The sequence below is a fragment of the Miscanthus floridulus genome, chromosome 11 (assembly GCF_019320115.1).
Source record: "Miscanthus floridulus cultivar M001 chromosome 11, ASM1932011v1, whole genome shotgun sequence".
Lineage (NCBI taxonomy): Eukaryota > Viridiplantae > Streptophyta > Magnoliopsida > Poales > Poaceae > Miscanthus > Miscanthus floridulus.
In genome coordinates, this window is record NC_089590.1 from 71,530,028 (window position 1) to 71,555,089 (window position 25,062).

General features: G+C 43.4%; 3 protein-coding genes across 6 annotated transcripts; 1 reads left to right on the forward strand and 2 right to left on the reverse strand.

Annotated features, from left to right (window-relative positions):
- Positions 1–625: 625 nt before the first annotated feature.
- On the forward strand, positions 626–5,680 carry LOC136491174 (uncharacterized). Its single transcript, XM_066487409.1, has 15 exons — positions 626–1,201; positions 1,717–2,069; positions 2,432–2,555; positions 2,674–2,788; positions 2,897–3,057; positions 3,152–3,223; positions 3,345–3,413; positions 3,479–3,559; positions 3,629–3,748; positions 3,856–3,930; positions 4,091–4,171; positions 4,262–4,335; positions 4,414–4,474; positions 4,688–4,743; positions 4,950–5,680. Exons 1-15 carry the CDS (start codon positions 1,091–1,093, stop codon positions 5,026–5,028), a joined length of 1,632 nt encoding a protein of 543 aa, XP_066343506.1. The 5' UTR covers positions 626–1,090; the 3' UTR covers positions 5,029–5,680.
- Positions 5,681–6,411: 731 nt separating this feature from the next.
- LOC136491175 (uncharacterized) lies at positions 6,412–9,001 on the reverse strand. Its single transcript, XM_066487410.1, has 4 exons — positions 8,172–9,001; positions 7,167–7,286; positions 6,844–6,891; positions 6,412–6,757 (listed from the first exon to the last, which is right to left on the reverse strand). Exons 1-3 carry the CDS (start codon positions 8,748–8,750, stop codon positions 6,880–6,882), a joined length of 711 nt encoding a protein of 236 aa, XP_066343507.1. The 5' UTR covers positions 8,751–9,001; the 3' UTR covers positions 6,412–6,757; positions 6,844–6,879.
- Positions 9,002–13,596: 4,595 nt separating this feature from the next.
- On the reverse strand, positions 13,597–23,246 carry LOC136493760 (uncharacterized). Of its 4 annotated transcripts, none has more exons than XR_010768435.1 (12): positions 23,125–23,246; positions 19,988–20,408; positions 19,803–19,873; positions 19,538–19,703; positions 18,801–19,403; positions 17,317–17,697; positions 17,150–17,225; positions 16,975–17,038; positions 16,660–16,819; positions 16,408–16,530; positions 15,891–16,323; positions 13,597–13,918 (listed from the first exon to the last, which is right to left on the reverse strand). XR_010768435.1 is itself a non-coding variant. In XM_066489907.1 (11 exons), exons 1-10 carry the CDS (start codon positions 23,244–23,246, stop codon positions 16,441–16,443), a joined length of 2,154 nt encoding a protein of 717 aa, XP_066346004.1. In that variant the 3' UTR covers positions 15,784–16,323; positions 16,408–16,440. The 4 variants fall into 4 exon arrangements, 2 of the variants coding, with proteins under 2 accessions (XP_066346006.1, XP_066346004.1); XR_010768436.1 differs by lacking the exon at positions 13,597–13,918 and adding an exon at positions 14,255–14,508; XM_066489907.1 differs by lacking the exon at positions 13,597–13,918 and having other exon boundaries at positions 15,784–16,323.
- Between the last annotated feature and the right edge of the window lie 1,816 nt (positions 23,247–25,062).

Below are 25,062 nucleotides of genomic sequence, written 5' to 3' on the forward strand. Positions count from 1 at the left end.
CACACTTTCACTGTTCAAGCGAACAGTGTTTCTAGACAGAATAGTATTTTTCTCTCACAACAATCAACCGAAACAATATTTTGACTTATTTTTCAGTCCTGCCGAACAAGCCCTAGTAGATTTCATGGTATGATGAGTGTACAACAAGTGCTTATGTGTCTTGTTGACGTGAACATTATAAATTGCATGTGCTAGTGGATTTTAATTATATGTGATAGTGCATTGTCTGGTTGGACAACTTACATGTTGAGATAAATACCTAGTGGAGTTTTGTTTATAAGAGTTAGATGCTCTTACATGACAACCTCAAATGACACGGACTAAAATGGGCCCTGCGTGAAACTTGGAGTATCAAATTGGACGGTCTCCCTAAAGCAAGTTAGTGGGCCGTCGAACAAATATTAACTCATGAATTGTACTGCCATAGTCAACGCGTTTTTATGTTCAAAACTCATTTTTTTAAAACGGTGAAAAACGATCAGCCTGTTCGTTTCGGCTGAAACGATCGTAGATTATTACTGCTGACTGGTTTGGTGTGAGAAAAAAATATTATTTTAACTTATAATCCATGATCGTTTACAACCAAACGAACATGATATCTACCCAAGAAGAGTTCGATACAAATAGAGGCCCAGTTACTAGTGGTGACCCACCGCATGGGCCTGGGCTATCAGTCCAGCCCAGACCCACCTCTGCAGCCCACACTAGAAACGCAGAAGCCTAGAAAGGTGCACACGACATGATTGCTGGCCCACTTGGCATCGCTTTACAGCCCATCTCCTATACGGCTATACCCGCTCGGCGCCTCCGCCTCGGCCGCTCCCCCGTTCCCGTCTCCGCGCCGCCGGCCGCCAGGTCGCCCCCTCCATCCTGGCTCATCGTTCATAGCCGCGCGCCCACGCCTGGAACTCCGCTTGCGCTGCGACGCCGCGCGCCCACGCCCACTCCCGCTCCAGCGACAGGGGATTACTGAAACGAGATCAACCGTAATCTGATTGACTGTCCTGCACTCTCAGCAAACCCGTGGCACAAGTGGTGGGCACCGGGGAATCAGCTCGGGTTTAAGCCCAAGCCTTCGCCCCAAACCTCCATGGCGGACACCAGTGCATCGGCGGAGGCGGAGGCTAGGAGCATCCTTGAACGCGCCGCGGAGTCTTCCTTCCCGCCGCTGCACGCCGTCCACCACCTCCTTTCCGTCGGGGTACGGCTGCTCCTACCTGCTCGTGTGCTGTTGAAGTGAGAGTGTTCACTAATCGCTGCTTGATCTCCAACATTCGTTTTCTCCTCCGCATGAGCCCGTTAGATCAGTGGAGCGGTTTGTGCGGCTGATTTTTTTTTTATTGCTGTAAATGCTGGATTTAGTGCTTCTCGTGTGCTCTAGGAGCATTTAGTACTATCGGCTTCGTTTGTTTGAGCAGCTTTGCTCACCCGGGCAGTTGTTTCTCTAGTCTAGATTTCATATTTGGCTACAAGGAAGAGGGGCGTTGTTCTGTGATGTGGCCTCTTTCGGTTTCAAATTCTGACTGCGTTTTGTTCAGTGGAGAGGAACACTCTTTCTTCTGTGCCCCGAGTAAGCATTACTATTAGAGGGTCTTTTTTTTAATCTTGAGCTTTTCTCTATCTTCAAGCTCTTCTGCCATTCATTACAGTGCACCCTATCTGCTGATACTTTATTCAGAATTGGATAAAAATAATTCGAACTCTGCCGTATTGCAGGTCTGTGTGCGTTGCATCTTGCGCCTGCTTGGAGCCTATAGCAGTGCTTGCTCACATGCATCTCTTACGGCATCAGCTTTGCATTCCTTTCTCGAAGAACACGATGATTCCATAAAAGGAGGGTCCTGTCCATGTCTATCAATGAATGATGCATATTGCTCTGTCTGCTTGGGAGTATTGCTGCCAGCCATACATCAAGATAAAGGTCTAGAAACACCTAATGGCATTTCTCATATTGACAACATCTCTTCAATGATGTCTCAAGTAGTGCAAAGGGAGGGTTACCAAGTTGACGAGTTTTCTCTAGAAATTTCACTACCGCCGGTTATAGCCGCTAATGAACGTGCAATTAGGTAATCATCTCTAGCTAACAATATCTGCGTCAGTTATCCTCTTGCTCCAAATTTTTATCGGTTACTCATGGAGATAGCATTGTGTTAATCGTGCCAGAGTTCCATAAGTGTTTACATAATCGATATAAAAAGGGGATACAATCATATATTGTAAAGAATGTCATCACAACTTTGGTTAACTAGAAAAGGTTTAATCATAGCCAGCACTGGCCCATATTTAGTTTTATAAACTCTTAATGGATGATTAAATGTAAATTAATTTCTTTTCTGTTGTTCAAATTCACATGGGGATGTGTTGTCTTTCTAATGTCATGTGGTACCACATAAATGTTTGCATAACACGTTGACTTTTACCTGAACAGATTATATATGAAACAAAAATATGTCAATGAGAATTGGTTCAAGGACAAAATGTTTCCACAACAAACAGTTTCAGTGAAGGAAGCCTTGCGACTTTTGATAGCACCATCACTCGAGAAACTAATGGTAAGTGTTTTCTTGACTGCATTTTCTTTGTAGTTCTGGTGATACAACATTCTAAAATTAATAGTTGCTTGTTCACTTACTTCAACATGTTTCACCGTTTTTTTTTTTTTTTTTGCAGAATGCTAAACATGGTAACAATTCATTTAGAATTCGCTTAGCATATAATCATGGTGATGCTTCACAAAAGCTTCATAGTTTACTGCCGAATGAGCACAGCCGTAAAAGGAAAACAGGTTTCATCATACTGGCTCTCATCTTTGGACACACTACTTTATTATACTTAAGATGGATGATGGATCATATTGTTCATCCATCTGAAGATTTTTGTGATGTTTTCACAGATTCAAGAAATGGAGGTGATACTTCAAATGAGGCCCATAAAAGGAATTCAGCAGATGGCAACAATAAACAAACAAGTGAATCAGATTCATTCATCTACAAGACTCTTGAGGGCATCCAAGATCAAGAATTCTGTAATGTATTTCAATTGCCTCCTGAAAAGGTGACTACTCTATTACTACCATAATATTGTTTTGTTGTTGGAAATGGGAAAATGTCTGTACCAACTTTTTCATCAACTAATTCGGTCGCTTCAGGTGTTCAAACCCTGCCATCTTGTAATATCATGCTTGAGATCACCTATATATCTTGGTGGAAGATATTTGAAGGTGTGCGTGGTTATCTTTCATCTAACTTGAAATCTTGAATTGCCATTCATAGTAGATAAAGCATATGTACCTTTTCTATTTCACTAGGTTCTGGTTCCCTGATACTACATTTCACTGTCAGCTTTCAAGGAACGTCAGTCAGTCATGTTGGATAATAGATGATGAGAGAATGGGTGAAGCTTCAGTTGAGGTAAGCTTCTCTCACACTCTCCCTTCAAGAAAGAGTGCTACATCTAAGTATCACAGCCATTGTAGGAGATAGTTGGGGAGAATGTTCGTGCCATCTGCAGAGGTGATAGCTGCAAGTTCCATGCTGCTGGGAGAGAAGACATTGATGTAATGTTATAGTGAATTCTTGAACTGTACCTGTTCATATTCGATGTGCTGAACATATCATATATGTAGGTACGGATGCTTGGATCTGGCCGTCCATTTCTAGTTGAAGTATTGAATATTCGATCCATTCCATCTGAAACTGAAGTTCAACAAATTGAAGAGAGAATTAACAACTCTGAAAAGAAATATGTAAGAACTGAATTCTGACACAATCAAAATTGTAGAGTACACAGGAAATTAAACACAATTGAATATTTGCATTGCATATGATTTGCTTATGTCTCATCATTCCTTAGGTCAGAGTTCGAAATCTCAAGTTAGTAGGTAATGAAATATGGACCATGATGCGCGAAGGAGAAGCAGAGAAACAGGTACTTTATGTAATTGAGGGTATCGCTTTGCTGGTGACACTGTTAGACCTGTTTCTGGCTTTCATTCAATCTTTTTTCCCTCTCATGTTGCGTTACTAGCTGAATCGCTGAATCTATTTCATTGCTGAGTTACTAAGGCTTATATTACTTTAATGCGCAGAAGCAGTATACTGCCCTTATATGGACTTCTCGTAATCTGACAGATGATGATCTGCATAATATTTCTATTACAAAGGATATGGTATGACAAACCTGTGGTTGATGTTGTTTTGAAATTGCTTTGTTCGACAAACTCATGTCATGTTATAGCATTGTCACGCCTGCATTGTAGGAAATTGTACAGAAGACCCCAATAAGAGTACTTCATCGTAGAAGCCCATTAGAGCGGAAGCGCATTATACACTGGTGACCTCCAGCTTTATATAGTCCATTATTCAAAACATTGTATCATGATATCATCTGATAAGTATTTTTGTCTATCAGGATGGAGATTGAGAAAGTCACAGGCAGCTCAAGCTACTACTTGCTGCATCTATGCACACAGGTTAGTATTGCGACTAGCTTGCCATTTTCTAAAGAACATCTCTGTATATCCATTGTTGGTATATGTTGTTTTTCTGCATATCGAAATGGATTGAAAAATGTTCCAGATGTTAGATTTGTTTAATAGATATCAAGGTGATGCATGGTAAGGCCTAATTGTGCCCTTAGTTTTCTGGTTGCTCTTTCTAGTAATCCTCTGGTATATGTTTAATAGGCTGGAACATACATCAAGGAATTTGTGCATGGTGATCTTGGACGCACGCACCCCAAGTAATATTGTCTTTATTTCTTTATTTAGTCTTTTTGTCACTAGCCAAATGCTAACTGTCAGATACACAAATCTTTTCATGGGAAAAAATATATGACTGCATGTTCAGTCCTCATCAGTCATTTTGATATAAAGATTGAACTCATGACCTTGATTTACAGTTATACTATATTCCTGAATAGGCCTCGTTCCACTTTGCCTATTGCAGCATCGGAGCCATACTAGGGTGCAGAGCTGAGATATTGCAACTCGATGTCACTGATGTTAAGATGGACTTCCTCCAGTAGCCGGACCTTTAGCTGTTTAGCATGGCTGGCGTGCAGCCCCTACGCCTGCAGATGATGAGGTAGCGCGGCAATGACGAGCTCAGAAGAACGCTAATCTTTTCTGTCTACTCCCCGAGCAACGTCGTGGCAAATTCTGCGTACCTACATTTTTGCTAAGCGAGCCTAGCTTAACTGGTTGGGTGGAAGGTGTAATGGTATATCCAGTCACCTAAGTCAAGTCTTCTCCATCTCAAACTTTTGGTGTCCATTTTCTTCTAAATGAAAACCAGTCTAGTTTATGATCACATTTTCCCTACTTTTTTCTTCAAAAAAAAACATTTTTGCCAGGTAGATTAAAGTGCACCTTCCATAGCAACATTTTTGTCTACGCTGTGGAGAAGATCATCCCAACTCATTTGGATCCATTGTTACCCCTCGTGCTGTTGTACAGTGAAATTTTATTTACTCTATCTGTTCCAAAATAAGTACACATCCAATATTTTGAGGAGTCAACAAATCTCAAATTTTACTACATTTATAGAAAATAGTATTGATATTTGTATGTCTAAATAGGTTTACCATAAAAATATATGTCGTGATTACTAATCCAATGTTTTCAAATGTCTTCCCGATCCTAGTTGCCATGGCTCCGATACTAATCGTGACTAATCATGACTAATTGGGACTATTGTGACAAATTGTAGTGCATAGCTGATCGCGATGACATAAGTGAGCTTGACTAGTAGTGATTAGTTGGGACCTTGGACGACCTGAGAACATTGGATTAAAGGGCGAGATATGCACTTATTCTGGGACTCAAGGAGTACACTCATTGTGTGATATCATGCACTGAAGCTCGGATATGTAATGGCCTAACAGATGGCGACAATACATGTGTTTGATTGATTGACTGTATTGGCATGTATCCAAACTTATGCAACGCAGCTTGCTCGTATTTAGTTGTCTGTATAGGGCTTGCACAGTGCTGAAAGCAGACCTCTAATGCTGCACCCAAGTCACACAAACATGAAATATTCTCATCCTTTATCTCTATTGAAAATATATGAGAGCTTAACTAAAACATGAAAGCGACTACATGCAATAAAATATAGACAATCAAACATAATTTATTGAGCATATGTTTACGCTGTCTAGGAAGTGTTCGGCTGGTATGGATTATTTATTGTTTATGCTGAAATGTTGTGAGAGAAAAATACTGCTCCGGCTGAAAAAAAATAAGCCGAACAAACCGGCTTCTTTCCCAGCCGAACACAGCCTAGGTTATGCACAGGCTAAGGCTAATGCAAGCAACCAATTAGACCCATAAGGTAACTGGTAACTTGCATCCACTGAAGCTCGTCCGTACATGTTCCACATCGTTCAGCCGAAATGGAGGGAAGCAACTCAAATGATTACGGAGCCATATTATGCAAAAAGAGATATATTGAGCCAAATAATGAGGCAGCCTTGGTAACAAATGGACATATCATGGTTTAGCCCATGACACAACTTGTTCAAGATTCAAAATACTGTCACGCGTGAAGTATGTTTGGTACCAACATGTGCCCAACCATACTAAACAGAAAAAGGAACCTCAACAAAGTCTAAACAAGAACACCCCCCACAGTATACACTCCAGTAATTTGAAAATTATTAGCCAAGACTGAAACATCTTTCTGATTCAAGGTTTGTTGCACATCCACTCCAAGAAAAAGGTATCAACGCAGCTCAGGGCTGTTTGGATGTTGATCTGCATATAAAACAATGGCATGCTATTGCTCATGAAATCCGACATAAGTATAATGAACCTATTTAAGTTAGAGATTTAATACTTGCCTTTAATTACACAAACGGTTCAGTAGGATTGCAAAATCAGTCAGCAGCCTGCACATAAATATTTGTTTGAGGATTTAGACATAAATCACACTAAGCACGGATATTAAAACACTACCATGACTAAGGCCAAACCACTTGAGATTTCTAAGACCAAAAATGATAAATGGCTCAAAATATCACTAGTGAAAATTAGTGGAAACAAGTTTTAGGCACAATTTCAATTACATGTGTTAAAGCTGAAGATGGCAGATATGGCAGATTCATACAAATCATGTACATCCACGAAGACATAGTACAAAATCGCTAGGAGATAGAAGCAAAACCTGGTTAAGAGGGTTGTCTGGAGACTTCTTCCACAGTTTCCATATCATGTCTTTGTACTGGTGCAGCGTTAGGCCTGGTTTTTCTTCCTTCAGCTTAGGGAGCTCTGCCTCTTCAAATGCCTATCATAAAATTATCACAAATGCATTCAATCACCAAACATATATCAAACAGTAGAAAAACTACATGCCTACTGAAGCACAAAAATTTACACCAAGGGTCAAGGTATTGAAAATTATCGCAAATGCTGTGCTGAAAGTGAATATAAGAAGACCACAGTTGTGAATTCTTCAGAAGAATTATATGCCACTTCAATATTTTCTATGTATAGACAAAGCACTATTCTGTATGTGTTTCTTCCTTTAGAAAATGTAATACTGCTGATCACATTGCTTCTGCAGTATAGCAGTGCAACCAAGATTTAAGATAACTCAGCAGCAATAATATAAGTCAAACAGTGTGTGTTGAGCGGAAACTATTCTAAATTTCTCATTCTTAAATTGCAGTACCATATGGAATTAGGAACTGGATTGAAAAATAGGCATATTAGAATGTCCCAAAGCATTGGACCGATTTGGAATAGCAGAGTAAAAGAAAATCATGCAATGCTACAGCATTATTAATTTGCTATCCCATATCAACTATGATGATAGTGTGCTATTTTCAAGCGCTCCAACAGGTGTTGCAACAGTCACTACCATGGATGGGTGTCCCGTTCATCTGTGCCTACGGAAGTTTTTTTTAACAACTTGTAGCTCAGGTATGAGAGCACGGTAGTTCTTAAATTTAGCTCCTCATTCCACAAGGACTAAATCATTTTTAACTGCGATTACAGCGCCTCACATATCTTTCTCAATCATACAAAAAAAATGATATATCTACGTTACTAGTATAACATATATCTATTTTCTTTGTAATTGTGGTGCAATCCTACCAAATTTCACATAGCTATAAAGTTATTTAGTAAAAGAGCATATAAGAAACAAAATTTGGTAAAATTAATATACCTTAAAGGTCGACTTGAGGCGTCGCTCAGGATGCTTGTCAGCGGGCAGGGACACCTGCGGATCCAGGACCGACATCCGCGCGATGGCCTCCTCAACCGACCTGGCCTCGATGAGGGAAACATCCCTGTTAGTGTTTTCGACGAGCACTACGCGCTCGTACTCCTCCTCCTCGGCGACCCGCGAGGCGCGCTTCTTGGCGGCCTCCGCCTCCCGCTCGAGGCGGAGCCGCTCCTCCTCGCGGCGGCGCGCGAGCTCGGCCTCCGTGACCTTCGGGGGCGGGGCGGCGACGCGGGACGCCTTGCGCGCGGCGGCCTTGGACGGCGCCGACGCGGAAGCGGCGACGGCGGCGGCCTCGGCCTCGGCGAGGCGGCGGTTCTCGGCCTTGCGCGCCGCGGCCTCGGCGCGCTTCTCGGCGTCCTCCTCCCGGCGGCGCGCGGCGCGGGACTTGGGGCCCTCGGCCTCGGCCCAGTGCTGCTCCTCCTTGGCGCGCTCCTGGCGGTCGCGGCGGTCGGCCTCCGCGGCGGAGCGGCGCTCGCGGGCCACCTCCGCCTTGGAGTTCACGCCCATCTTCTTCGGCATCGCGGGGCCCCCTCTCGTGCGGCGACTGGCGGCGCGGCGTGGGGCTGGGTGTGACGGCCGGATGGGCCGAAGCAAGTGCAATCTGGACTTCCGCTATGCGATTCGAGGGAATGGAGGGTCGGCGAGGTGTCTTGGCTGGAGAAATTGGCCGGCGGTGGGGACTGCGGTCCTGCGGAGTCTGAGGAGGACGGAATGGGGTGAGATGCTGAGATGCACACGTTTCGCTTCCTGAATGCAGTTTCGTCGGGCGATTTGCAAAAATGGACTCGAACATCGGTCGTTTATAAATTTGACAGTGAACTCATATTCACAGATATAAATGGACAGTGCCATTATAATTAAAAAGTTAATCTTTTGAGTGTTATTTTTGTAATTTTTTTAGTTTCATCTCGACCTCTGCCCTGTCCTCAATTTTCGTTTTTCACCTATTATAAAAATCTTTTTTCTCAGATTGTACAATTAGCCATGTAGTGGGCTCAGATCTGGGGACGCCATGCCAGCAAGTGTCTACTCTTGCAAAAAAAAACGGGGGGGAAAATGCCACAAGATCCATCGAAGAAAATGTGTTTTTTCGTCGTCAATATTATCGCGACCAGAGAACTTCTCATCAACACTGGGAATGATCGTGTGAAATCTCTAGCAGTGTCTAAGGCTAGTTTAAGCAGCCTCCAAACAAAGGTCTTAACTCTCAGCTGGATCATTTTATCTTTCCGTACTTGTTGAAAGATGTACAAAACCTGCGTCACCCTGTTCGGCTACAGCCTTGAGCTGCTGCTGCAGCAGCCTGCTGGGGCTGTTAGTACAATGAATTTAGAGAGATAAAAAAGCTGCAGCTGCAGCAACGACGGGCTTATTCCCATGATATGGGGCCGTTGGCATGGTGAAGAATTCAGCCGGATTTCACCGTTTGAGAATGAAAATCACTGTTCACTCTCTCACAAATTTCTCTAGATTTATCCAGATTTCTCTAAATTTCTCCAAGCGAACAGGCCCTATGTAGCAAATGGGGTTTTTTCTCGATCTTTGTGAACCCCTTCCATCAGAAAGTCCAGATTATCTCTCACAACAAATCAACGAACCGTACTTTTTAGCTTGTTTTTCAGCGAAGCGAACAGGGCCTATAATTCTTGCTAGAAATTCTTATTGAATAAAATATATAAATAGGAGTCAAAGCAAAAAAAAATGATTGGATGAGTATAAGTCTGCTGGCATGATTGAGCGAATTGGCTTTTGTCAGCATTAATCTAGATTTTAATTTTTGACATATGAAATCATAAGCTTTATTTTTGTCCTTACGGATGATATGTAAAGGGTGACCAAGGTGCATAGTGTCTGGCTTGAAATCTTGGACAGGGAAAAGGTTTTGATTTGAGCTTGCAAGGGTTAGGTTACCTTTCTGCTGAAAAGAATTGAAGATTTTGTCCAATTTGGTGTTTGTCCTGAAATAATAGCACAAAAAAGAATGAAGAATATTTATAATTATTTCCACCTGCTAAATATTTGCTTTACCACAAATGATCTGAGTCATCGGCAAAGTAGAGTGAATCAGCGGACATGCTGGACCTAAAGTGACTCTTGTCAATAATTTATGTTCCAACAAAGCATCCTACAATCTATTAGATAACTCATTTATAGCAATTATAAATAAGTAAGGCGAGAGCGGACATCCCTGTCTAATACGACCCCTCGTGGCTGAAACGTGACCATAGGGTTAAACGTTAACATTGATAGCAAAGGAGGCAACAGAAATGCAAGCATGGATTAGCATGATGAAATGTTCATCGTATCCCTTACGTCGTAACGCATCAAGGACAAAAGCCCATTCGACACGATCGAACACTGTAGCAAGATCAATTTTCAGCATGAAAACATGTCGTGTAAAGGAGTTCGAATTAAAAGAATGATTTTTTTTGGACTATGACAATGTTTAAATGTTATCAGTAATTTTCTTAACTTGAATAAAAGTATGTTGAGATGATGAATGTAATCAGGTAACTCCTCTTTAAGACGGTTTGCCAAGGATTTAGCGTGATACAGTAAGACTAATGGGACTATAGTCGGTGAGGTGAGTAGCATTGGCCTTTTTAGAAATATCATCAAAGCAATTATCAGTACCATGTAGAGGTTTTGCCATATTACGGATAAATAATCAGTGCAATCATCAGCTCCGTCCTAGCATCATAATGACGCTGGATCGCTGACCCGGTCGAAACTTTGACGAAGCAAAAAAATAAAAAATAAAAAAAAGTCAAGCTATATGTACATGTCACGCCACAACTTTGGTAACTTGGCCGGTTACAATAATACAGTACCGATACATTCTTGGCCAATGCGCGCTCATCGAATTCACACGGAAAGACGGCCGCCGACTTCACGCCACGCTTGTTACTCAATCGATCCAAGGACTTCCATCTGTAAAACATAGCCATAGAACTAGCGTGTCTATTTGCTATTGGATAAAATTATAAGTCCTCAAATATCTACTAGTGCAATAGCAGTAGAGAGAACGAGAGAAAGAAAGAGGTGAATGGTGCAAACCTTCGGCCGTCTTAGACGAAGATAGGCTCGCCATCGTACTGCTTGGCGATAACTCAGTGGCGGTGTCGAGTCGAAGGGCGGTGGTGCAATAGCGGTTGCAGGGCAGTCCGGCGACGTAGTAGCCCCTCGGTGTAGATGCAGAGGTGATGGCAGCGCGGCTGGTGGCTTTCCGTCACTGACTGCGCCCCTCTAGATCGGATTAGGGATTTTGGTGGAGAACTGTAGCTTAGACGAACCTCGTGTCCAGAGCCACCAGCCCCCACCTCTATTTATTGCGCAGTGTGATAGGGGCCCTCCAGTCATAGTGGGCTGGACGTTTCCGATCAGGGCACGATCAAAGGCCCAATTGGATCGTTGGACCCAGTTTAGAATTAGAGATCAATCTAACAATCTCCCTCTTGATCTCCTACCATCTTTCAATTTCATATCATTTACTTTTGTTCATTCCATTACAGATTAGCGCATAGAGCATGTTTCATCGTCACGGTCAATTGCCGATAGATTTAACAGCTACAACACACCACTCTGTTCTGAAATAGATACTTAACTTTGGGCCTTTTTTGTCCAGGAATTATAGGTTTTCCCTTAAACCTATGCCGGTTACATGTTCTCTGAACACGTTGGGTGGTAAGCTTTTTGTAAGCGGATCCACAAGCATCTTTTCAGTACTTATATGCTCAAGACTTATGACATGATCTTAGACTTTATCTTTCACAATATAATACTTTATGTCAATGTGTTTGACAGCACCACTTAACTTATTATTATGAGCATACTGTACTGTCGAATTATTATCGTAGTATAACTTAAGTGGTCTATAAATGTCGTCAACCACTTTCAAACCGGGTATGGACTTCTTTAGCCAGTTCACCTGCCCTGTTGCCTCATAACACGCTATAAACTCGACATACATTATGGACGATGTAGTGATGGTTTGCTTTGAGCTTTTCCATGAATAGCTCCCTCTGCGAGAGTGAATACATATCCAGACGTGGATTTTCTATCATCTCCCGCATAATCAGAAACGAAAACCTTTTGATTTTTCTGGATAACCAATAAAATGGCAACTTACTGTTTTAGGATCTAGCTTCTCAATGTTTGGGTTAAATACTTTAGCCTCAACAGGGCTCCTCCACACACGTAAGTGGTTTAGTAAGGGTACTCTTTCTGTCCACAACTCATACGGTGTTTTGGGCACCAACTTATTTGGTACTCTATTGAGAATATGAATGGTGGTTTTTAACGCCTCCATCCACAGGCTCACTGGTAAGGTGGAGTAACTTATCATACTACGCACCATATCCATCAGGGTACGATTGCGTCTTTCAGCTACTCCATTCTGCCGAGGTTCGTCCGGTGTAGAATATTGGGCTACTATGCCATTCTCCTATAAGAATCTTGCAAAAAGTCTAGAAACTTGGCCATATGGGGTATGTCGACCGTAGTACTCCCCCTACGATCGGACCTGACTATCTTAATCTTTAAATTGTGTTGGTTTTCAACTTCTGCCTTAAATATCTTAAATTTATCCAATATTTCTATTCTTTCTTTAATTGGATAAATGTAGCCATAACGGGAGTAATCATCTATCAATGTTATGAACGAATCATAACTATCCATACTCTTTACAGGAAACGAACCACAAATGTCTGTGTGAATAATCTATAAAATTCATGTGCTTCATTTGGCATCTTTCTTAAATTTTTTACATACTTTCCTTTTATGCATTCTCTGCATTATTCTAAATCTGAGAGCTCTAATAGAGAAAAAATATCATTCTTAACTAGTCCTTCTATTTTCTCCCTCGAAATATGGCTTAAACGATAGTGCCATAATTTCGACGACGCATCGTGAGCTCTCTTTCGTTTTCTGTTTACATCCACAGACGAAGATACATTCTCATTGTCACACGCAACGTTCCTATCATCGCATATAACATTCACATCATCACGTAGTGATAACAAATAAAGCTTATTTTGTAAGATAGCAAGACCAACACATGCATTATTAAATGTTATCTTACATTTGCCATTTCTAAAATAGCAATCATATCCATCATTGTCCAAGCATGAAACACTAATCAAGTTTTTCTGTAAAGTGAGAACATAAAGTACATCTCTAAGTAAAAATGTGAAGCCATCAGCAAGCTCTAGAGAAAGATCGCCAACGGCTTTAACATCTGCTCGGACTCTATTTGCAACTTTAATGTGTCTTTCTCTTTGCGTAGTCCTCGTCGAACGGAATCTATATAAAGAATTAGCAACATGAACAGTTATACCTGAGTCAATCCACCAAGTAGATTTTGAATAATGTACATACAGGGATTTATTTATGAACGTAATAATGTTCTCACATTTCTTTGCCATGATCATCTTTAAATAATCGAGACAATCTTTCTTATAATGTCCTGTCTTCTTGCAATAGAGACACTGGTCTTTCTCTACTGTGAACTTATTCTGCTGAGGCTAATACAGCATGGGACCCTTTCCCTTTGGCTTTGAGGATAAGTTAGTATTATTATTCTTTTTCTTGTTGTCTTTCACATAATTGATAGTGCCACCATTGGCAGCTTTCGTTCTCTTCTCTTGCACACATATAGTCATGAGCCTCTCTAAGTCCAACTTCTTGGGCTGTATGTTGTAGTTGACAACAAAAGTGTCAAATTTTTCAGACAAGGAAGCAAAAATCAGATGGATAAGAAATTCTTCCTTAAGAGCTAGATCTATTGGTTTTAGCTTGCATGCCAAATTGCTCATCCTTAGTATGTGCTCTCTTATGCCATCATTTTCAGAGTACCTCTCTGTCACCAGCTGCTTTATCAGCTAGTTAGCATATGTCTTTGAAGAGCCAGTGAACTGACTTTTTATTCTATCGAGATACTCGGTGACAGTGTCACACTCTAGGATTGAGCCCACAATTGCAGGCTAAATTGCATTCTTTATCATAGCTATATATTTTTTGTTGATAGTGACCAACTTCCTATGCTCAAGATCATAGGACATCTTTTGGGGTGTAAAATCCCTCTCTCTAGTTGTCCAAGCGGCATCAGCCTCGTTTGTCTTCCTCACCGGTGTCACATGCTCAATGGGATATGATGAGGTGACTACCCAGTCCACCTCAGTCAAGATGAAGGCTAGGTCAATCTTTTTCTTCCACTCCGTGTAGTTGTCACCTTTGAGAGTGAGGATCTCTTTGATACAACCCATCAAATTATATCCGCCTAAAAACACAATTCCTATGAAGTGAGAACATAAACATAATAATAACAATTGCATGCCTTAGTTCCAACGTTGATCAAAATTAAAACATACAGTTATCCTCTACACTAATTCTACATCACCATTGGACAGAAATAGAATTAATACATGATAAAACTCATAAATAACATCATAATATTGCCATTAATCAACGTTGGTCAGAATAATAACAATATTATAATAAACTAAAACCATATCCATTTTTCAAAATTAAATTCTCCTGTTGGTTCGAATTTAATAATAAAAATAACAACTTTAAATACGCAGCGGAAAAATAATTCAATTTAATGAATTTTACCCACAGGAAAAAAAACTCTTTTCTATTTTCTTTGAGCCATTTATCCATTTTCCAGAAATAAACTTTTACTGGAAAATAAAAAAGTAAAACTGGCTCAATTTTAGCACTGTTCATTGGCCCAGCAACAAAAACCAGCTCGGCCCACTTCTCTGCGCGCGCGCTGCCCGCACCCAGGCCGCAACCTGGGCCTAGGCCGGCAAAGCCGTGCTGCGCGCTCACCCGCCTGGGCCGCGAGTCGGCCCGATCAACCGGCGCCATCCGTTCCGATCTGACGGCTGCGCGGTGAGTTCGGCCGATAAAAAACGGTGACGCGGCGCCCTCCCCCGAAACCCTAACTCATTCGCTGCCTCCCTTCCTCTCTCTTCGCCGCTCTCCTTCCTCAGTGCAGCAGCAGCGAACGACGACCGAGCAGATGCAGTGAAGCATGGCATCGTCGCCAACCCCTTCGCCGACGCGCGCGCTCCCCACGCGGGTGATTGCGCCGCAATCGAGCGGACTAGCGGTGCCCTTTGCCGGAGCTCGCACGGCTCGACCGTCTTCCCGCGCACCGGTGAGGCGGCAGCGCGGTGAACGGCGAGGTAGGCCCCTTCCCCTTTTTCCCTTTCTTCTTTTCTTCATCTATTTTGATTTTTCTTTCTTTTCTTCTCGGATTTGTCCAATTTGGGGATTAGGGTTAGGGTTTGAGTTAGGTTTCGGGTTATGGTTTCACTGTTATCTTTCCCGTGACTGATTCGCGGGTTAGGTTTCGGCTTTGAGATCCGAGATCCTTTCTTTTCTCTGTTCTTCACCCGATTAGGGTTAGGGTTCGGTGACCCTCTTCTTTTCTCAGATCCGAACGGATCCTCTGTTTCTTATTGTTCACCCGTTCTAGATCTAAAAGCCCTAGAAGAAATTGGCTCTGGTACCATTGTTTGACCTTAAGCAGGATCTCTAGGCATAGAACTAGCATGTCTATTTGCTATTGAATAAAATCATGAGTCATAAAACATCTACTAGTGTAGTAGCAGTAGATAGAACGAGAGAAAGAGATGGGTGAAGGGTGCAAACCTTCGGCCGCCTTGGATGAAGATGGGCTCGCCATCGCAGTGCTTAGCGATAACCCAGTGACGGTGTCGAGTCGAAGGGCGGCGGTGCAGTAGCGGTTGCAGGGCAGTCCGACGACATAGCAGCCCCTCGGTGTAGATGCAGAGACGATGACGGCGCGGCTGGTGGCTTCCTATCACTGGCTGCGCCCCTCTAGATCGGATTAAGAATTTCGGTAGAGAACTGTAGCTCAGGCAAACCTCGTGTCCAGAGCCGTCGACCCCACCTCTATTTATTACGCAATGTGATAGGGCCCTATAGTCATAGTGGGCTGGGCGCCTCCGATCATGGCGTGATCAAAAGCCCAACTAAACTATTGAACCTAGTTTAGAATTAAAGATCAATCTAACACCGTCATCTTCGCCGCGAACGCGTATCGATCCTCAGCCTCGTCGATCTGCCACCCACAGCAAAACGGAGCGATTCAGTTCAAAGGACCGTGCACGAGAAAGCAGGGAAAGCAGGGCGCGAGAGAGCATACGATCTTCTGCGTGGAGCGGCCACTTGCGGCCACTTAGTGGCCGCTGTTGCGCTCGATCCGGGCGATGATGGGGTTCGTCTGCGGGCTGCCCTCCGCGCCCGCGCGCAGGACGTGCTGCATCGTCTGCCAGATCATCGCATTGGATTCGAATTCGAGTGGACACAGCACAGCAACGACGCCTCAGACACGTACGGGGCTACGGAAAAAGAAGAGGGCAGCCGATCGAGTCGAGACTCGAGACCACGTACGTACCGCGAGGAACTTGAGCGTGTGCGACGGCACGACGCGGTTGTCGTGGTCCGCCGTCAGCAGCATGGTTGGAGGGTACTGGCCGCCCAAGGCGCCGCTGGCAGCCGCTGCCGCCCACTTCTCCTTCTCCCACGGCCGCCGCACGTTGTGGAGGGGAGAGTACCTGCATGGTCAAATGCGTCATTGGCGACTCTCTGTGTGTCTGTGGACTGCGAATTTGTGAAAACAGACAGTAGGAGCAGGTGCAACGACAGGCAAGTGTAAAAGTAAAATTCAGTCAACGTGAACGTTCAGAGAAATAAGAAGCCAGCGCCATACTTGATAAGCCAGTGGAACTCTTCCTCGTTCTCCGAACACCCGAAGTCGCAAGTCCATGCACGACCTGTACAACAGATGCAGAGGAGCAGATTCGTGAGAAGTCTGTACCTTTTGCAGTGAGACTAGTTCGTGACAAGTTGTGTTTTTTCCTTCAAGAACAGAGGCAGAACCGTACCCATGGTGAACTTTTGGAACCGTAGCATGTCCATCACTCCCACATGGGCCAGGGCACAGCCAAACAGATCAGGGCGCTGCAGCCACACGACCCAACCCACAAACAGATCAGCATCTTGTTCATTTCTCTGCAGTGCATCATGTATGAACCGAGACAGGGGAACTAACCTGGTTCATGCAGGCAGCTACCATGAGCCCCCCGTTGCTGCCGCCCTCGATGCACAGCCTCGCCGGGCTGGTGTAGCCCGCGGAGACGAGGAACTCGCGGGCGGCGATGAAGTCGTCGAAGCAGTTCTGCTTGTTGGCGAGCGACCCGGCCCTGTGCCAGTCCTCGCCGTACTCCCCGCCGCCCCTGATGTTGGCGACGCACGTCACGAACCCCAGGTTCCTCATGAGGACCACGCGGGTGACGCTGAATTGCGGCGTCATGCTCATGGCGAAACCGCCGTAGCCGAACAGTAACGCTGGGTGTGAGCCGTCCAGGTCCATGCCCTTCTTGGATACGATGAACATTGGGATCTTGGTTCCATCCTTACTCGGATAAAATACCTGAACGAATGAACATAAAAACAACAACACAGCATAGTTCGATCATATGTACTCCAATGATCTGTTGGCCTATCCCTCCACATGGAGGATACAAATTGAGCCAAACAAAACAGCCCACGTCCGGTGCTTGTGCACCGTTGATCTAGTCTTTAAATTAATGGTTGAGATTGCTTCTTGGAAAACATAAACGAGAGAAAACCCTAGCCTCCACTCAGAGGACATCAAAGAGCAAGAGAGAGGAGCTGTTGCTTCTGAGAAAAGGGAGAGAGCAGAACACACACCACAAGGTGAGAAGAGAGGAAGAAGAAGGAGAAGGGAAATAGGTCCAGATCTCGTGGCTCTGAACCGGTCAACTTCAAGCCGGTGATCGGCGGCTCAAACGTGGTTGGATTGGCATGAAACCTGGTGAGATCGTTCCTCACTTAGAGTACTTCGATTTGTTAAGTTGGTTTGAGGATTGATTGAGTAGAGCACCAGATTTGAGAGGGGTTTTGTCAGTTCGGGTCACTGCAGTTTTAGAACAGAGTAGTTTTTGGTAGATGAATTGTTTGGGTGGTCAAACGGTGTCTGATTGAGCTGAAATTTGGTCAGTGGATAGGGGACTCATGGATCTACTTGTCTACCAAAATTCGTGCACAGTGGAGCTGTAGTTTGTGAGATATGAACTGATTATCGAGGGGGACAAAATCTATGACTTCTCTGTTTGACTGCTGTTATTCCTCTTTGCTAAAAGGTTGTGGTTGTAGCTGAGGCCTAAGTTTGTAACTTGATAAATGTGTTGCTGCTGGTGTAATCCTCTAGATGCTCTAGAGAAGACTCCTTGTACCCATTATTGATTATAGTGGAAGCTTGAAACCTGGAGTGGATCGGTTGGTCCCGTGTTTTTTACTCCTCACCTTGAGGAGGTTTCCACGTAAATCGTGGTGTCTATTGTGCATGTGATTGTTTATTTCCGCTGTTGATCTGATGGTAGATATTCTCCTCATGATTCATCATAAGACGAAGGATTAATTGTGCATTGTATTTGCCCTTTTTACCATAACATGATCATGTCATGTGACCGCAGTGGAAACATTGTTTACGTACCGTTAGAGACTAGTTACCTGCTTTGCTTCAAACTCGTTTCGATCGAAGCCCGGAACTGAGATTTCTCTGTATACGTCCATCTCTGGGATCTCAGCGCTGACATCGCACCTAAAAATGATTCCGGGGGTAAGGAAGCTCGCAAACTCGATGAACACCTCGGAGTCGGATCGTCTGCCGGAGATCCCGTTGACAGTGCCAATGTCGATGGGTATGTCATGAAGCAACGCCCCAGTGACCAAGCTCCTCATCTGCAGGACGTACTTGACACCCGACAGGTAGTTCACCAACAGCTTGTGGCCATGGACGGCGCATGCCGATTCCAGGACTGCCTTCTCGTGTTCAGGAACGACGTCGGTCCACGACTCGGGTTCGTCGTCGACGTCGACGCTCGCCAGTTTGTACCTTGGAGCGTCCTTGTTTGTAAGGAACGTGAACTCGGTGCCGTTGTTGGCGATGAGTCCGTAGTAGGCCTCGAATCTGTCCACGAGCTTGACGAAGGGGAGCATGCCGTTGCCATGGGTGCTCTTCGTGCCGCCCAGCCCGTGAGCTAGAGCTGAGAGGTCGCAGTAGTAGAGCTTGTTCACCGGCTCTGACGTTTCCGAAACTGAAAGGATCACGTACTGCGACAGGTAACAACAGATATCATCAGACTACGATTATCTTCCATGCTGTCAGTGATAACACAGCATAGGTGCAGAACCTTTTTTTTTCACCAAAATTAAAAAAAAAAAATCAGCTGGCCCAGCATACATACCTTGCCGTCTTCTGTGACTTCAGGGACGTATATGTACTTGGGATGGTCAGGGTCTCTCCAGCACAACACGTCCTGTGACTGCTCTGTTCCAAGAAAATGGTAGTAGACTTCGTGGTTGAGATTGACGTCAGTCTTGATCCCAGAACCCATCGCTCCACCACCTTCCCTGCTCACCAGCACCAACATTGCCAACTGAAGCTTGGAACACAGTTGCCATTTCTTCAGAACGAGCAATGTAAATAAAACTACAAATTTCGGCACTAACCTTGGAGCCGGAAAACGCGAGTAGAAGAAACCTCGGCCGTCACGAGTCCACGCGATGCGCGAGAATTTCACCTGCATCGTGATTTTTTATGAAATATAGCAAAATTCATTTTTGTATTATTAATGAAAAACATGGAACTCTCAACAACAGAGAGCTCGTTTCGTCAGGCTTGATGAGCTGCTCACCCAGGACAGCGTATCGGGCAGGTGCTCCTTGTCGCGCACGCGCATGACCCTGATGGTGACCCAGTCGCTGGCGCTGGCGCTGGTGCCGTAGACCAGGTGCTCGCCGTCGTCGCTCAAGCCGACCATGCCGAGCGACACCGTGCCATCCTCGCTGAACGTGTTGGGGTCCAGGAGCACGTCGGGCTCGCCACCCAGCCCGCGCTGCACGTAGAGGGCGCTGTGCGGACGGAGGCCCGGGTTGTGGAAGTAGAAGTAGCTGCCCCGGCGCTTGAAGGGCGCGCGGAAGCGCGGGTGGTCGAAGAGCGCGGTGAGCTGACCGCGCAGGCAGCCGCGGTGGTCGCAGGTGGACAGCACGGCGCTGCCCACGGCCGCCTGCGCGTCCACGAACTCCTTCACCTCCTTCGAATCCAGCTCCTCCATCCTAATGACGTACGTTTATTTAATCACGGATTCACGGTGCAGAACAGTGTGTCAGCACGATATGTCTAAAGACTCTTTTAAACCAAAGGGAACAAAAAGGTTCACTAAGTTTAGTTTGAAAAAAGAAAGAAGGATTAAGTTTCGTTTATGTTTCTGGCGAGGTTGGTTCTACTTCTACCGTCAGTAGAGGGTACCAAAAAAATAAAATTGTACATAGGGAGGTATAAAAATTGGTATCTCCAATGGACTAAAATCTGACGAATTATAAATTGATGGTACCTACTAAGGACTAAAATTTGACGAGTTGAGAATGAATGAACAAGCTACGCATGACTAATTAATTGTTTTCCAAACTTTTGCATTCATTTCATACTAAGCCTTATTCTCCTTTTTTAGGAAATTCATATTGCGAAGGTGTTAAGAGATATCAAATTTAAACTATTAGAATTGGTATCTGTGTACTACAAATTGGTACTTAGAATACTTAAACTCAGAACCCAATTTTTTTTTAAAAAAAGGTTATTATTGGAAATAGGATCGGAGACATGCCAAAAAAAAAAAGAGCAATAACCTCGGCCTCCCAGCCCATAGAGGGAAACCTTCCCCCGATCTGGTCTTCTTTTTCACCTATTTTTTGTAGGTGGCCCAACCACTTGTGCGGAGAACTCACGCTAGAGGAGCTCGAGAGATGCCTCGAGATGACAACACCAAGAGGCCTGTCCACGCCACCTACTCAGGGGGTGTCCAAACGCATGCATCCAATCTATGAGAGGGATATAATTTTTTTTTCTAATTATTTCTTCCAAATTTAAGCAACAGCTTCATGCATTAGATGTATGTGTATGGATAAGGTCGCAAATCAACGGTGGTGCCCATGATATATTCGTGGGGACCGTCTCTACTAGACTTTTTTCGGTGAGTAGGGAGGCGGAGAAAAAAGAAGGAAAAATGAAAAAGATAAATTGTCACACTCATGAGTGGGCTCCATATGTCACTCTAGGAGGCGGCAATATTTGAGCTCGAAATTTTTTTATAGCTCACTCGGTAACTGTAATATATGTTAAAGATGGTGCGTTAGGGCGATACGTCAGAGCCAATACCAAGTTTTGTTACAGACATAACTAATTCAAAAATTTGTGACCCTATAAGTAATAATTTATTTTAGGATTTGTTTGCTTGTACTCCAATCTATTCTAATCAAATAGGTTGTCAGTTTTGGCGTGGTTTGGGTCAGGGTGGCGATCCGGCACCGGCAGTGTAAACCGTGCCCCTTTCTGCGGTAATGACCAATGCACAGAGAGTAGCTAGTGTTGTGCACTGTGTGCACGTGTAGTCGTGTACTCCGAGATGCGGCCACCATGGTGAGAAATCAGCAATCTTTTCGAGAAACGATGATTAGCACGGGGAAGTATTTATAAGAACAAGTCCAATAATAAAGCTAAGTGTTGAAGTATAAATTGAGCTATAAAAACCAAGTTATATGATAGCTGTTTTTATTTTATTTTTATTAATATTTTATCCATTTCTCACATTTACTTTTTTTAGTCCTCCTTAGTCCTTACATTCACTTGTTATCTAAACCTATTATTATAGGCTTCCATACCAACTTATTGCTTATATCAGAGTAGGTTCTCTCTTTTTTATTCTCTCCTCTACATTAGTAAAAATACTAAATAGCTTGAATTATTGTTATACTTGCTCTTAATATAGAATGTACTTTCACTATTACCTGTTGGTGCAGCTTTAACGTTTGTCAAGAAGACGCTCTAAGGATTGAGAAAACCATTATAGAACTACTTAAATAAAACCGTTTTCTATATCTTTTTGTACTCTAACTATTTCTCTATATCTTGGACGTTCCTTAAAGTAACTATAAGAGTCTTTTTTATATCCTTCTGTATTGATTGAAATAGCGATTTTGGTGAGGGAAAAAACCCAACAATGTTTTCAATTAAATCTTTGAATATTGCCATCATATATTCCAAATTTCTCGCTATTCAAATATGGAGCAAAACTTCTAAATGTTAGACCTAGTCCAGATGGAGAGGATGTCCGGCTCCCACCCTGCCAACCTAGGTTTGAACCCCCTCGTGGGCGATCTCGGGGTCGGAGGTTTAAAAAAATGCCCTCGCCTTTCCTGCGTTTCCAAAGCACAGGTACAAGGACTGGCCCACTCACCATGTAACGGGCCCCTATGTGCGGGCTAGACATGGGGTTCAGGGGTTTTCTCAAGTTGAGATGAGAGTCCTCTACCTTAAGCTAAAATAGCTCGGGGCTGCCCCCCGCAGCCCGAGTTTTTTTTAGGAGCAAAATAAAATAAATTACCACCATTTAATTAGGTAAGGCACAGGTTGTCTTCTTGGATTATCCATTAAAGTCGTCATTTCGGTAGCATCTCAAAGCGTGTTTATAGTAAAAACGGTAGATTGGAACACGAAAATATAGCAAAGTAACTGCTTTTTCCCGAAGAAAAGCTATGTGGCCTTCACTTTACACTAAGAACCGGATATTGAACGTGCAAAATGCGTTTCTCTACACCCTAGGCATGCAAATTGTTATTGAAGCAAATTTTACGGACAAAGTGCTAGGAACACCACCATAATCTCCAAAACGCTGAAGGGCTGAAGGCGCAAGCAAATGCAAAAATGCCTCGAAGGAATATAGGGAAGAAAGATAGCAAGAAATAGCAGGAACGCACATAAATATTTAAGACTCACCATCTGTAGGGGTCCGGCACAAGGACGCCATGGTAGGCGTCGACAATGTCATCGTCCTGGCGAGCCTGAGGGTACTTGAGCGGCGGCAATGATGGCTCGTCCGCGGTGGCCAGGGAGCCCATAGCGACAGAACACAGAAGAAGCCACGCTCACGCGTACGCGTTAAGCGCGGAAGCACACAAACAAGGCGGCGTGGGAGATAACAACACAGTGCACAACTCTCCGCGGTTTTATAGAGCGCACCCAGGATGTCATCATGCCGCGGGCATTTCTTCCCATTCTTTTTAAAAAAAGTTTACGCAATTAAAACTGTCGACAGGGAGAGAAAATATAAACATAAAGGTTCCTGATAATTTATATGACAATTTGCTTTGCGCCAGCGCAAGTCTGTGTGAGCAGAAAAATCAATGGATTTTATTTCTTATTTGTTCTCGTATCGAAAGAGAAAAAAAAATCGTAGATAATCCCAGCGCACCGAATAATCTTGTGAGGACACATTGACCTGCGAGAAACGAGGACGATGTCGCCATGGGGGTGTAATAATGTTGCCATGCATGAGGACCGAGGATGCATGCGTCCCTGTCACGCCTCACGCGAGAGCCATCGGCCATGGGCAGGGGCGCAGGGGCAGGGCTCACGAGCCATGGCATCGAATCTGTTGCGAGGATTCTGTGTTCTTTCTGAATTTCTTTTTTTAGGCTATCTTCGACAATAACATCCAAAATATAAGACTTATTTTTTCTTTGGGTAACACTACAGACAAAAGGTTCAATACATATTCAGCATCTTCTCCAACAACCAGACCCAAAAAAGAATCCTTTCTGCAAATAGTTTTCTAGAAGAGAGGATGTCCATATTTAGATTTTGTCTCTCAGATAATCTAAAATAGATCTTTCATATAAATACTCTGTTGAAGTCTAATTTTAGATCTCAGCTACCTATTTTAATTTAGATACCCGGTTCGTTCTTGGAGACAGTTCGAGATTCTTTGCCTACGCGCTCTGCGCTGTGCGTTCCTGTGTGGTGATATGTATTTTTTTCTCTCTTGCAGTAAAGAAAAGGTTTGCTCAGTGTCCTAGACTCCTAGTGCCCTGGCCCCCCTTGTACTCGCTCGATGTGGGAGTAAAACTTTTTTTTTTCGAGCAGAGTAAAACTTTTTCAATAAATATGTATACGTTAAAGCATGAAAGTACAGTACCAGTACGATAAATTATGCCGAAACAGTGATTAGAGAGAGTAAATGAGAACCAATCAAAATTCTCTGCAAAAAAATTAGCCTATATCCCAGCCCGAACCTAAAATACTTCTCTTCTACTTCTCTTCTAATTATCTACTCCTTCCTTCCCTATTTATTACTCGTTTTGGATACGGTTCTTGCTGTCCAGATTCATAGCACCTTTTATGAATCTAAATGTTACACGTGTCCTGATTCATAGATTCATTTGTGTATCTAAGTAGGAGGACGCTCAATCGACACATAAATGGGGACAGAGGGAGTAGATCACGTGCCAACGTATGACTAGACAGACTCTAGGATTGCAAAGCAGAAAAGAGTACAACATGTGGTACTTTGTTCGAAAAAAATAACTTATAGAATTATCTAAGTTAAGTTATCTTAATTTTGACTTAATTTATAGAAAAACATGAACATCAAAATAAGTTTATTAGATATACCATGAAATATATGTTTGTAGTGTATTTATTTCATATCATCGATATCAATACTCTTCCATATTTCGTATTATTAGTAAAGTAAAATCTTAAGCAGGTTTGAGATAAAAAAAAACTTAAGCAGGTTGTTGTTCAATCCAATTTAAGTAAATATGTCTCCATGTTGTATATACTAGCGAAAAATTGAGAGAGGCCTACCGTCGTAATCATCAACGGCTCTACTGCCATAATCATTAGCTCACGGACTGGTTCTTGACAAGTCAACAA

Coding starts and splice junctions, on each gene's coding strand:
- LOC136491174 (XM_066487409.1), top strand. CDS start 1,091: ATGGCGGACACCAGTGCATCGGCGGAGGCGGAGGCTAGGAGCATCCTT. Junction 3,224..3,344: donor TTGGTGGAAGATATTTGAAG/GTGTGCGTGGTT, acceptor TTTCACTGTCAG/CTTTCAAGGAACGTCAGTCA. Junction 4,172..4,261: donor TTTCTATTACAAAGGATATG/GTATGACAAACC, acceptor CCTGCATTGTAG/GAAATTGTACAGAAGACCCC.
- LOC136491175 (XM_066487410.1), bottom strand. CDS start 8,750: ATGCCGAAGAAGATGGGCGTGAACTCCAAGGCGGAGGTGGCCCGCGAG. Junction 7,287..8,171: donor GCCTCAAGTCGACCTTTAAG/GTATATTAATTT, acceptor ATTTTATGATAG/GCATTTGAAGAGGCAGAGCT.
- LOC136493760 (XM_066489907.1), bottom strand. CDS start 23,246: ATGGGCTCCCTGGCCACCGCGGACGAGCCATCATTGCCGCCGCTCAAG. Junction 17,226..17,316: donor TAGCTGCCTGCATGAACCAG/GTTAGTTCCCCT, acceptor GTGTGGCTGCAG/CGCCCTGATCTGTTTGGCTG. Junction 16,820..16,974: donor GAGTTCCACTGGCTTATCAA/GTATGGCGCTGG, acceptor TTGACCATGCAG/GTACTCTCCCCTCCACAACG.